This window comes from Ictidomys tridecemlineatus, unplaced genomic scaffold (genome assembly GCF_052094955.1).
Source record: "Ictidomys tridecemlineatus isolate mIctTri1 unplaced genomic scaffold, mIctTri1.hap1 Scaffold_719, whole genome shotgun sequence".
In the NCBI taxonomy this organism is placed as follows: domain Eukaryota; kingdom Metazoa; phylum Chordata; class Mammalia; order Rodentia; family Sciuridae; genus Ictidomys; species Ictidomys tridecemlineatus.
The window spans coordinates 87,768-101,921 of record NW_027525163.1 but is presented as its reverse complement, the minus strand read 5'-3'; the positions used below and the strand labels follow the sequence as shown (position 1 = coordinate 101,921).

At 35.9% G+C, this 14,154-nt stretch overlaps 1 protein-coding gene across 1 annotated transcript in view; it reads right to left on the bottom strand.

Moving 5' to 3' along the window:
- Window positions 1-9,471: 9,471 nt before the first annotated feature.
- LOC144374486 (zinc finger protein 713-like) overlaps window positions 9,472-14,154 on the bottom strand; it is a 33,145-nt gene continuing 28,462 nt past the window's right edge. The window contains exons 3-4 of the mRNA XM_078037292.1: window positions 10,728-10,788; window positions 9,472-9,758 (exon numbers count right to left, since the gene is read on the bottom strand). Coding sequence (XP_077893418.1) covers window positions 9,722-9,758; window positions 10,728-10,788 — 98 coding nt within the window. The 3' untranslated portion in view covers window positions 9,472-9,721. The remainder of the gene's footprint in view (window positions 9,759-10,727; window positions 10,789-14,154) is intronic.

The following is a 14,154-nucleotide window of genomic DNA, read 5'->3' as shown; positions in this document are numbered from 1 at the left end:
AGGTGTTCAAAAGTTGTTTGTAGACCTAATATTTATCCCCTCTTAAATCCTGCACTGGAAAAACCTATTGTTAATAATTCTTCCAAACCCTGCTACAGCACAGAGTTTGGTCCTGTCTAAATGTACAGGCTAAAATCAGATTGCATTTTAGCTAATTTGTAGCCACAGCTGTTAACAGTATCTGGCCTATGGCACACAGTTAATATTTATGGAATGGATTGACAGTTACTCTACTTCGTGTGTTGCTAGTCTCCTCCTCCCCACATGCAGTTTTTCTCTTCTTGCTCTCTGTAAATGTTTTATGTTTCCTATGTCTGCCTTTAAAGTCTCTCTCTGCCTACTGCAATGATCTGCATTCAGAGAACGTACATTGTTAAATGACTCAGGAAATTGGTTTAGTAAAACAGATATAAGTCCAGAAGTAGTTCTAGTCCTAAGAACAAAATGAGGAAATTGAACAGAACTGTGGCCCTAGGCCCTATTTCTCTAGAAGCCTGCCTGTCCTGGCCACATGGTAAATGGCATGCTAATACACAGTTATGTGTCCAAATGACAAGATCCCTTAACTTCCTTTGGCTCAAGGTACGAACCCTGGACACTTACAAGTTCTATTTTCCTTTTATTTAGCAAGAATTGGAAGCCCTCACATTTAGGAATGTGAGAACACAGATACCCCTCTCTAAGGATCTGGTCCAGGATGTTATTCTGTTATCTTTCGTGCAAACCTTTACCGCAAAATCTCTGTCCTTTAGAAGGGCAAAAATGTGGCCCTAGGAAATTGAACTGAAGTGTGCTGGAATTATTTTGTATTCCAGAGATTACACAATGACAATCTGTCCCAAGGTTTTTTCCACAAAACCATATGTGAACCATTTAACACAGCCCAATAAGTGAGGCTGTGTTTCAGAATGAGCCACGAGGACACCTCTGAAAAGTGCTCACCTCACAGAAACCTTTCTATGGCACTCGCAATCCTTGCTCTCTATGGCCCCTCATCCTCCTGCTTCCTTTCCCTCCTCACCAAGAGCTGCTTCTTTACTCTTGTCCCAGTGGCTCAGATTTTTCTTCACTTTGAGATGTAATCATACTCTCAGACTTCTTCATAAGAAACAGAGTCTACATTTGTGGATTGTGACTCATTTAAAAGTAGATCCTGTCTTCCAGTTTCATTTATGCTAATTTATTTTCTGTCCAGACTCTCATTTGTTTTGTGTGTTCACACCTCATCACCCTCTTTGTTGATTCTGAGTAAGGCAGCATGCAGTGAAGACTTTCTCACCCTCAGATTATCTGGATGGCCACATGGCTTCCATTTTATTGAGAAAAATAAGAACAAAATAAAGTGTAAAGATTACTTTCTAAATGAAGAAGCTATCTAAAGTAAACTGTCAGGTAATATACAGATTATCATGCCAGTGGGGAGTGAATGAAATGAAATAAATTGTGAAATAATTGTGTTTTTTCATCTCAACAAAGAGATTCAATATTGCTTTGGTAAAAATCATATTCCTTTAGAGAGAATTTTAAAAATGCATTTTCTGCTAACCAAAATATAAGCCTCACTTTAGTTTTTGAATCTATCCCCCCTTCCCGATTTTATTTACTCACATTTGTTTGAACTTATGGAAAGGCAATTGTAAATCTTCTTTTCTTTGTTAAACATTCAGATCCATTTCTCAGATATACAGCATTTTCAGTTAACCTAAATGATACAGAGTTCACTGAAATGATATTGGCTTGGGAGTATTTACTTTACCTGAATCATCCTAAAGTAATACCTACACCACTAGGTCTTCAACTTTTCTTCCAGGATCATGTAAGTTTTTCTATTCACAGCCTGACCCTTGTGAAGAGTTTTGTCCATATAAACTGACTATATCTGAATTCAGAGACCTACAATCATAATTTGCCTAAAGTTAAATGTCATATTAACCTGTAAGCCACAGAGTTGGCTTTCCCTAGATTGGCCCCAGGCTGCCTGGCTTCCCTGAGTGCCCTTGAACTCAGTTCTCTGTGGCTGGTAGGAAGGATGAGAATAGTACTCTGAAAGAATTAAATAACACATTAATGAGGTTTTTGCATAACAAATTATAAAGACAAGTAGATTCATAGATTGATTGACACAGAAAGAAAAGATCCAAAAGTCAGACTAATCCTTATCTCTGATTTAAATGTTGAGGAAATTGAGCCTAGAATTATTGGAAGACTTTTCTAAGAACACCTAATTAATTAAGATGGCTTATAAATTCTTACATTAATATCAGGTCTTCTGATAAAATTTGACTTTTGAGGAATTACAACACAGTGTATAGTGACTTTGTAAGAGATATTAATAAGATTATAGGAAGCATAGGAGCCATTTGTAAGAAATGCTATTCCAGTTAGAGTACATGGCTATGTTGTGTTTGGGGGCTGCTGCACTAGACTGTATATGCAGTGCTCTTGGAAGTCTAATTATTGAGGCCTGCTAATCTACATGGGTATTTGCTAATTTAAAAAACTTAGGGAGATATCAAATTTGAAATTTAAAATCAACCAAAAGCCATTAGTGTACTCCATTGACATAGAACTTGTAAGTAGCCCTGTTCCTCCTTCTTGAGGAAAAAAAAAACTTGATTATAACTGAGAATGTAAGTCTTATTTTGAGGCTCAGTCCCTACTTCTGCCAGAAATTAATTAGGTGTTGTTGGAAAACTCTCCTTTATTTTGAGGTTTACTCCCTAAGTCTGCCAGGAATTAATTAATTGAGTTGCAGTGTTCTCTTCATTTTTGTGTCATCTAAATTACTCTCAGCTGCTAACTGCTGGCCCCATAAGGTATGCCTTGTCTGTTTCTTTCAGGATTCTTCCTTTTCCTTCACCACTCTGTGGAATGTGTTTCTGCATTATATTTTCTCACTTGTCTTCTTACAGTCTACTTGCATGCCTGTAATTCCAGTGGCTTGGGAGGCCAAGGCAGGAAGATCATGAGTTCAAAGCCAGCCTCAGCAACAGTGAGGTGCTAAGCAATTCAGTGAGACCCTGTCTCTAAATAAAATACAAAATAGGGCTGGGGATGTGACTCAGGGGTCAAATATTCCTGAGTTCATTACCCAGTACATTCCCACGAAAAACATTCCTCTTCTGTCTTGCTTTTAAAAAACCTCCACTTTACAAACTCATTCATTCGAACTTACAATGATTATTATCTGTATTATTCAATTTTGGAATCATAGATACTTAATTGTGCCTTTATTATGTACAATGAAGATTTTCTCACACTCTTCAAGAAGAAAAAAAGTATTAAGGAGCAAAACAGTTATTTTAGGAAGAAAGAAAAATATTTTTACCACACTCCTTTTCTTTTCATTCAATTAAAACAAAACAAAAACAAAAAAAAACCTAACTGCCATTGCTAACATTCCTGCACTTAGGCATGCCTGTAAAACAAAGCAAAACTTTTGTATACATGTATATGCGGTAAAAAAAATATTCATCTCTATATGCATCCCAGATAGAGCGGTCTAATTGAACAGAATAGAATATAGAGCTGAGAGGTGGAGACAAAAAGAGGTCCTGCTCTAGCTATCCACATTCCCCAGAAATCAACAACCTTTTTAAAATAAAACAATGTAAGGACTCATCATTAAATCATAATATAGATACTCTGATATAAAAGAACTAATCAAAAGCTCTCCTCATGTAGTCCTGGAAGAAGGACTTGGAGAGCTATAACAATATTCTACAAATGGTCTTAGTTAGAGCAATTGAAGTAAATGGAAATTAACTGTCTCTATGGAGTTTATTGAACTGCACTCAAAGTTGGTGTTTGAAAGGCTCACCACTTCACAACTACTGACATCCAGCTCTAATTTGAATTCTTTCTGCTAGAGACAAGAAGGACCTCAATAAAAGTTAAGCAACTTATAAACTGCTTTGAACCTCTGCAGTGTTCTCATTTTGTTATCAGTTTTGCTCCTGTATGCTTTCTCTTAGCTATTAGTAGGCAAACTTTAGTGTGCAGAGGATAGATTCTTTGGTAATAGCAAAAAACCAAGAGGAACTGACCCTCTCTACTATCCTTCACCATGGAGTAAAATCCCCAGGGACAGTGAAACAGTGACAGTTTTATCATAAAATGATCTAGAAACAGATCTCACTGACTCTTCAGGACTTGGATGAAGGATCTCTCAGTGATTCAGACCGTGCCTGAAATGCCTTCAGTGGTTCATTCATTCTCCAAGAATCCCCGTATTTTCCTTGTCTTTCCTCTGGATGCTTGCTTTTGATGTCAGAAAGTCCACGGCCCTGAATCCTGTCTCTGGAACTAGCAAGTTGTGTGAACTGGAAAGTGCTTTTATGTATGCCAATTCATTCATCTACCAGGGAGGAACAATGATATTATTTGCCTCCTAGGTTTATTATGGCACCAAGAAGAAATGTTGCTCAGCATCATAAGCAAACTGAAATAGTTTATGAAAGTTATTCATAAAATAAACAATAATTAAACACCTACTGTGAGGGCAAGTGTTATGCAAAATACTGAAGTTATACCAGAACTCATCTTTCTGACCTGAAGTCTCTGAGTCCAGAGGGGTTTCTGAGAAGCCAGTGGATAAACACAGTCTACAGTTCAAGGGAAAATAATATGGAAATGTGGAAGAAGGGCAGTGTGGACTCTGCTCTGAGGAAGTTAACAAAAATTCAAGCCATGTATCTGTGCATATTCTCTCTACCTAAATTTAAATTGTGGCTTAAAAGCACTCAGAACATATCTAATTCTTTGTTTACTCTGTGGTGCTTCATGTATTGTTAGTGCTCAACAGATGTTTGTTATTAGCAATTATGATAATGTTCTCTTCCATTAAACTGTTTTATTACAGAGAAGGCAGGGTGTTTGAAATCTCTCACATGGTTCTTCAGCTAGTTTTAATTGCATGCTTTGCTTGCTTGATTGTTTTTTCCAAATCCTAGTGTGACTCCAATACAGGATATTTGATATTGTCAATGACAAAAAAAGTGTTTTTATAGAATGCTAAGCATTATTCATAGCCACAGTTAATGCAGCAAGTATTTGGAGAAAGATGGTATTCTCATTATGTTTGCAACTTCAAGAAGTGATAGACACATCTATCTGTTGCTGTCTCTTATGTTAAACAGTGCCATTTCCACAGAGATTGACTTAGATACTTCAATCATATTTTATAATTGACTCAGCAATACTAAATCCAGGAATATGTTCTGAAGAAATATTGGCCATTTGTGAGGTATGTAGGAGGTTGCTTATTGTAGAGATTATAATAGAAAAAAGGTTAGAAAACTCATAAATGTTCAACATGTTAGGTGACTGGGTTATTAAAATATTTATTATATGTATGGAATAATATGCAACAGTAAAAAAAAGAATAAGAACATATGATATGTATTGATACAATGTCTAGTGAAATGATAAGGCACACCTACATGTGTAATAAACTGTCATTAGTGAGAAAAGACATATAAGGACATAAATTCAGATATAAGTATGAATATAGATATATACATATAAACTCATATAATCTTATCCATTGTTGTCCAAAAATAAACCATCCCTAAATAGATACACAGGAAATAGTCACTGTGGTCTTGGAGAGGAGATGAAGTGCAAATATTCATTGTTTACTACATATTTTTCCTCATATTCCTTTGTTTTTTTTTTGAACACAATATGATGTGTATGCATTATCTATTAAAATGTAATAAGTGAATTAACAAAACCCCTAAAACTGTTCTTCCCAGCTGTAGTTGTAATTACTAGCTTAGAGGAAGTTCTTCTGTAAATTCACATGGGTTATATATGTTGATGAGTTCTCATATTAATGTACAGCTTGAATGTCTTTCTACAGGGAGAATATTTTTTAAATTCTTTAAATTACTTTCTCCCCCATGAAGTAAATAAACTTCAATTATTCCAAAAGAGTCAGCATCAGCTATAAAAGAGAGATGAATCCTATATTTGATAGCATAAACTAGGCATGATAAGCAAAGAAAAAAACTTTTAAAAGAAGAATGCATGAGCTACTGGATCCTTGGGATGACAGCAGTAATTTACACACCATTACTTATTCAAGGTTGCATTCCTAATTACTCCCTGGGAAACAAAGATAATTATTATACTGCAGTGATTACTCCTTTCATCATACAAGAGAAACAATGCTGATATAGGTATATCTTAAAGAAATATAACTCTCATTTATTGATAAAATTTTTTATATACTAGGTTTTAGTGGAATATATTAAGAGCAAAGATGCATTTCTTAAAGGAGCATTGAGGTTCCAGCAAACTCTTATACTCAGTTATTTCTAGAAAAAATGAACATAAACCAAATCAATTTAGAACTTGATTCTAGATGTTCATGACCTACTACCTTTCTAACAGATATTTGTGAAAGCACCTTGAAAAAAAACAGAATACTAAAACATCAAATAACCCATTTTAAAAATGGGTAATAGATCTAAACAGACATTTCCCATAAGAGGACATACAAATGGTCATCAGGTATATTATGAAAAAATATTCAAATTCATTAACTTTCAGAGAAATGCAAATAAAACTCTTAATATCACTCATTCCAGTAAGAATCACTATTATAAAAAAGACAAAGTACAACAAGTGCTGACAAGCATATACAGACAAGGGGAACCTTGCATATTGTTGGTGGAAATGTAAATTAGTACTGCCGAAGTCTGGCTTGGCACAAATCAGGAGCCACTTGTCAAAAAGAAACTAACTTTATTTTTAGAACTACAAACGCCAAACAAAACAGCTCCAGGGAAAAACCCTCAGAGCCCAACTGCCACCACTGGCTTCCACAAGCCTCTCTCCCCCACACCAGCCTCTCAACCTCCCACAATCCTCCTGCTCTTGAGGCCGATTGCCTGGGTTGTGTGGGCAGAGCCAAAGAAGTCACCCAATGAGAAGCTCCGTGGAGGAGCCAATCAGCTAGATGTTGCTGGGGCCGCTGTGAGCCAATCATCAGCTGGCAGTCTGAAGGGCAGGGAAACAGCCCAATGAACATCACCGCAGAGGAGCCAATCAGCTAGATGTTGCTGGGGCCACTGTCAGCCAATCATCAGCCGGAAACTGGAAGTTTGCTGGCAGCTGGATCATCAGCCGGCAGCTGGAAGTTTGCTGGGGCCCCTTTGGCTGTGGCTCTCAACATAGTACCATCATTATGTAAAACAGTATGGAATGGTCTCAAAAATTAAAAAACAGAATTGACATATGATCCAACAATCCCACTTTTGGAAATCCAAATGAAATAAAATCAGTATGTCAAAGAGACATTTGAACTCCTTTATTTATCGCAGTACTACTCCCAAGAGCCAAGAAATAGAAGCAACCCAAGTGTTTACCACTTCATAAATGGGTAAAGAAAATGTGGAACATACACAAAATGGAATACTATGCAACTATAAAAAGAATGAAATTTTGTCATTGTGACAACATGGGTGGAATTGGAGATGAAACAAGTGAAAGAAGCCAGGCACAGAAAATCCAGTACCGTATGATCTCACTCAGGTGGAATCTAAAAAAACTGGTGTCATAGAAATTGAGAATAAAATGGCAATTGTCTGAGAATACTGGAGAGAGCAGGGGAGGGCAGGAGAGTTGGAAGGTTAATCACTGGGCAATAAGTTGCAGTTAATAGAACAGCACCTTAAGTACAGATAGCAATTGTGTACTGTTTATCTCCAATAGCTAGGAGAAAAGATTTTGAGTATTTTTGTAATTTGATTACACAATGTATATATATTTATCAAAACATTACAGGGAACCCCATTAATATATATAATTTTATTTTACATATCAGTTTAAAAAATTAATTGAAATTCAAAATACAAAAAAATTGGCGTATAATCATGAACTGTATGCTAAAAAATGGTTAAGTTTGAAAATATTATGTTATGTTGCTTTTTAAAGAATAGTTTAGTGGGAAGCTAGTAAGAAAGATAAAAGAGTAAGAAAAATTTGCCTCTTTAGTTTGAACATTTATCTACATTCTAGTTATGAAAATCCTAAAACACATGCACTGTTATTTGCCCATAAAAATAATTGAGATATAGGCCAAAATCAAAGAACAAAAACCATGACTTGATTGCATGTATTCAGAATGCAAACTTTCATATTGTTTCATTTGCCTTAAATTATATTTAATTCATACTTTTGTCAAGGAATTTTAACAAAGTGGAGAAATTTTTAATATTCTATTTACTCTTCTCATTCATTTATAGACTATGTTTTGCATTTAATACTAAAGAGTTGCATACTCTTCATTTACAAGGCTTTCTTGTCTTTTAATTGTGTCATTCTTACAAAAATGTTGTTTTGTATCATCTTAAGCAAAATTCAGAATGTGAATATGCAGAAAAACTTAAGTGTAGGGCTGGAATTGTGGCTCAATGTCAGAGCACTCGCTTAGCATGGGCAGGAATCGGGTTCGATTCTCAGCACCACATATAAATAAAGGCATTGTGTTGTTTACATCTACAAAAAAAAGATTCTCTCTCTCTCTCTCTCTCTCTCTCTCTCTCTCTCTCTCTCTCTCTCTCTCCTTTAAAAAAGGCTCAGGTGCCTTTAAAAGAAAAACTTTAAGTGTATATTCTAGAAGCAAATGTGTGTCTGTACTTTTTAGATAATGTACAACACTACCTCTTGCATTACTGTAGACTAGACTTGACTCAGGGATTTTACTAAATGGACCATAGAAGACTCTTTCCTTTCATAACTTGTCACTGTATGGCAAATGTCTAAATATGAAATATTAGAAATGGATCTTTCATTGTATTTTTAAATACACAGAGCATACTGAGATTAAGTAGTTAAATTCATATCCAACTGTATCTCCATAATGTATTTTAATAAGGTCATGAAAAATGAAGTAATTTCCATACAATGTGGAAAAAGCTGTGAAGTGCAGCATTGGAGTGATATTTATCTATGAGGTGTATCCATTTTATAAATTTTATAAATTTCATTTCCACTGGTGGAATTGTGTCACACACATACTAATTAATATGACGTATCCCTGTGGCCTTTATCCTTTCACCTTGTGCAAAATTATTATACCCCTCAACACCTCATTTGTCTCTCCTCTTCACCCTAGGGAGTCCCTTGTGCAGAACAACTAGGAGGTATATAAAGGGGAACAACAATCTGGCAGCCTCATCATGAAATGTGATATGTTAGCTATTTCCCTTTCCAAGGGACCATCCAGCTGAGACTGTAGGAGGCCTCTGGGCCACACATGCAAATGGAGCAAATTCACATCCCAAGAAAACTTCTTTTTGCCAAAAAAGGCAGAGGAAAATAGCTTTCTAACAGAGCTCTCTCAAAGGGGAATAAATTCTGATTTTTAGGAGGTTTTTTTTTTCCTGTAAGAGAAATAAACTGCCTTAGCCCTGTAGCAAAAAGAGACATTGTTACTGGACCAGATATACATAGAAAGAGAGTTAAAGTAAATGCATTTTTACTGTTAGTTCTAGGAAGACTGTTCATCACAAATATACAAAAGCCTCTTTGAAATATTTATTCAAAAACAGCAAAGAACAATTAGAAACTATATTATTAGGAACAGTCAGGTGGATTTTGCTCCTAATACATATGAAAATAGGCAGTGATGAGCACACACGTCAGATTTTCTGTGATGATTTTGGCCCATTTGGAGCTGTAGCTGGCCTTTGTATGTAGAAGGTTTTACTCCTTATTTATGTCCTTTAGTCATGTGACTTCCTTGTGGCCTGTTTTAAATAACGGTAAATTTATGCAGACTTGGTATTACCTGGGTTTATTCTTTATCAACAACAACAAAAAAACATTCTGAAGGGTTTTGCATTACTATTTCTGTTTGTTTTGGAATCACAAGAAACCAAGTGCCTGAACACTTGTTAGCCTAATACCTAATCCACATGTCAAAGAGAATTTGAAAAACACATCTGATCAGTTACCCTCACTTGAAGAAAATTGCACATGGGTTTTTGACATTTCCACAAAACATAAAAGTTTTCCAGAGGAAGACCTATCAACAGTGATAGTTGTAAGCTCCAAATGAATGAGAAATTGAGTCTGCATGGGTCCTGTTATATATCCAACCTCTAAAATAAAAATCTCTGTACCCTTTTAAGGATTAGATGCACATCACCATGCATAATAAACCATAAAAGAAAAAAAATGAGAAATTTCTTTGTTTTAATCAAATAACTTTTATCTAGCAAGTGTGATACATATAAATCTACTAGGTGACATGGGTTTTAGGCCTAAACAGTGAGCAATTCACATATGTGATTGAAAGGAACATTATTTTAAATAACAAACACCATTTTTTTCCTTTTCTTTTCTTTTGTTTTGTTTTATGATACTATTTTTCTTTTCTTTGACTGAGTTTTCTGGGATTTATTTTTAACCATGACTATTTTTTACAATATTATGTGAAAATTAAGTCATCTTTCACATCAGCAGTGCCATTAAATATTCTGACATTCAAACCTTAAAAGAAAAAGATCCCAATTCTCCAACTCTGGGCAAATTAATAGTCCCTTGACAGGCTTCTACCTCAACACACCAAGGACTGGTATTTCCTTTCCTCTGATATTCACTCTCTTAATCCTTGGGATAATCATCTTAATGCCTTACATTAAAATACTGTGTTAACAAGTCACTGCAATGCTTTCTTTGCTCCTCACATGCTGACACATTCATTCAATACGTACCAGGCATGTGGCTGGCATTGGGGGATGGGTCTGTACCAGCACACTGGGTCTGTGTTGAGTTCTGAGAAAATACAAAGATGAACTTAATTGCTGGTGAAAAGGTAAGGTATATAAAGGGTTTGGAACTTCCAAACTTTGCATGAAATAGTTCTCAGCATGAGACTACTGGTGATTTTTGCTAAGGTTAAAGATTTAGAAAACAGGTAAAATCCTAGGTACCTGGAACTAATGGGGGAAGAGTACAAAGGAAAAAAATAAAAACGTCACAAGCAGAGGGAAAGGGAATAGGGAATAAAAAATGTCATTCAAATTTAAAAGACTTCACTGTTTCTGTTTGACCCTGTCACATCTTTATATGAGCAGAGGTAGGTAGAGGGTCTGTCTTGGGTCTGTCTCTAAAACGAGTGGCTCTGGGTTCGACCTATTACATATCCTATGACAATAGAGCTGATACAGGAGTGCTTCCTCTTCCAAATTCTTCGTTAACCTTGACTCTAAGTCAAAACCAGCAGAAACATCAGCCAGTGTTAAGACTGTCTCCCAACTCCCTCCTCACTCGCCCACAGACCTTCCTCTCCATGCAGTCTAGAGTACTCATCATGTTATTTCCTGTCTTTACCTTCCATGGCACCCAGTAGAAGGCAGATCATGGCTCAGCTCCCCATCACTAGCAGAGCACTCATTTGCAAAACCTAACACTTGTTAGGTGACTGGATCAGAAAGTCATTAGAAGAGATCAGATAAGCCAACTGTTGGAGATCTTTAACAAAATCAAAAGGTGCTTTAACAAGAACTCAGCTTCATACAGCTGCAAGTTTTCCAGCAGAGAAATGCTGAATGGCAATCAAAGATTTACAATGCAGGTTAGTGGCTGACTCGATGCTCTCAAAAGCCCTTTAAATTACAGACTTTATATTCTATTCTGTCCCATTACTTCCCCCCCAATAAGAGTACACCCAAATATTACAGTTCTACATAGAACATGAGTCAAAATAAATAATATCAATGAAAAACCTTACTCTACAGAGAAGGACAAAGTAAATGGCTCTTTTTTTCTTTAGATGTTAATTCCAGCCTCATTAAATGTCTGAAAACAGTTTCATCCTCATAGCGTGATTTTACTCACTTGGGTTGAGAAATTGATAACAGCAAACAAAATAGTGCATGCCTATAGCAAGAAACTAAATAAGTAAGATAGTCACCTCAATAACTAATCTTGATATTACTAAATCTAGAAGAACAATTTATGTAAGCAATCCAGATTCTTTACTGATGATGACATTTACTGCTCATTAACCAAATTACCACTCTCCCCTTTTAAAATTGATATGTTATCTTTTTAAGTAACATATAATAATTATATATAAGTATGGAGTAAATCATGGTATTCAGTTGTGTACTGATCCAATTAAACCATTCCTGATGACTAACTTTTTAGGAACACTATAGTTATAACTAAGCAAGGTAAACAGGCTCATAATTCCTTACATAGCATCAACTACTGCTACATACTATTTGAAGCTCAAGAAAATGTTTAGAAAATAATACAAGTATTACTTTGTAGAAATATATTTAGCGTATTACTTAGCAGAACATTTGCCACAGTCTGCCTTGCAAAACTGCTTAGAAAATGCTCTCAACAAATATTTAGAAACATTAAATTTGCTTATGTTTGGGACATTCTAATTTCACTTGTAAAAACAAGTTATGAACCAAGTTGTTTTCTAAATCAGAACTGTATGTGTATCTGCATTCTCTGGAGGTTATCAGAAAATGTGTAACTATAGTTTCCATAAAATGGCAGGTCACAGTCAAAAACAGCTTTTAAAACCTTCAGTTTTCTATTTGTACCTTATATAGTCTCATGTAAGATGACAGTGACACAAATGGTTTCTCTTCAAGGATGAAAGATGTCTAAAGTCATCCCCTTGAACTTTATTTTTGTGTCAGATCTATTAGCAAGGAGCAGAATGTCAGAGATCTGGATCTTAGTTACACTCTCTCTACAAAGAGAACTTGTACAAAGAATTCAAACTTTCAGGACCTCTAGTTGCTCATCTTGAAACTGCAAATACTGGAGTAGGAATATGCCAGGTGCAGTAGTATGTGCCTATAAACCCAGCTAGATGGAAGAATCACAAGTTCCAGGCAAGCCTGTTTCAGAATAAAAAATAAAAGGGCTGAGGATGTAAATGAGGTGGAGAGTGCTGCCTAGCACTTACAACGTCATGGGTTTAATCCCAAACACCATCAAAATATATATATATATTTTTTTTTTTTAAGTAATTGGAGTCAGAGTTTTCCTTCTTAAAATATGATTTAAGCTGTTATTTATTGAAATGTAAATGTATAATAAAATCCGGATTGTTTGGAGGCTGCAGCACAACCTAAGTGCCACCAGTAACAAGTCTGGGCCAAGCTCTCCCGCCTTCTCCCCTCTCCCCTTTGTGTCAGCTCTGCTTCCCAGATTCCCTTCTAGCAGGAAATGGAGAAGAAAAGAGAGCAAACAGATAACATTGTTTAAAAACGCTGTGAAAGATTAGACAACACTAATGATGGTTGAAATAAGGTCCGGAGATTACCTGTGAGTATCATTTGAGCATGAACACCTATTAATCAGAGCTGACTAAGTCAATAGCACCTGGAGTTCTGCATGGTAGTTCTTACAGATCATTTTGTCTCTGTACATAGGGTGACTCTCCTTCCTGCTGTGATTGAGAGAGACTCACTTTAAGCCTCTGGAGTTCTGGCATATGAGTAGATATCCACTCTACTCTCAAAATCATCAATGTTTCCATGTCTTTGGTCACCCTATAAGCACTGCAGATAAGATAAGATCAAATATCTCACTTTAGTCAACAGATTCTGTGAAGCCAACTTCAGTGAGCTCCACTCCATCCAGCTCAGGAGCATCCGAGTGGATTCAGATGAGTGAGGGGCCCATTGCTCCATTCAACAGTAGCACAGCAGACTCCAAGGAACCTACCATATACCTGTCCTTGAAATGCATGTCTTAAGAAGCATGCAGTGGCTCAAATCTTCACTCAGCTAGTCATAAGGTATTAAAAAGAACTTAAAAAGTCAGGTTTGCACTAAGACTAAAGGGTTTTTTCATTATTAAAGTTTATTTTAAAAGATGAAAAATATTTATTGGAGAGTACTCCACCAATCTTAAGAAAGAGTAAAAACAATAAAAGAAAGAAACTTGAATGCCAGTCATAGTATAAAGTCATGTTATCAATTCAAAAAGCAGGGGTTTTTTTGTGTGTGTGTTTTGTAACAAGGATTGAACTCATGTACAACTTATGCTTAACCTAAAGCTTAAACACTGAGCCACATCCCCAGCACATTTTTTGTATTTTATTTAGTGACAGGGTCTTGTTGTGTTGCTTAGGGCCTCTCTAAGTTACTGAGGCTAGCTTTGAAC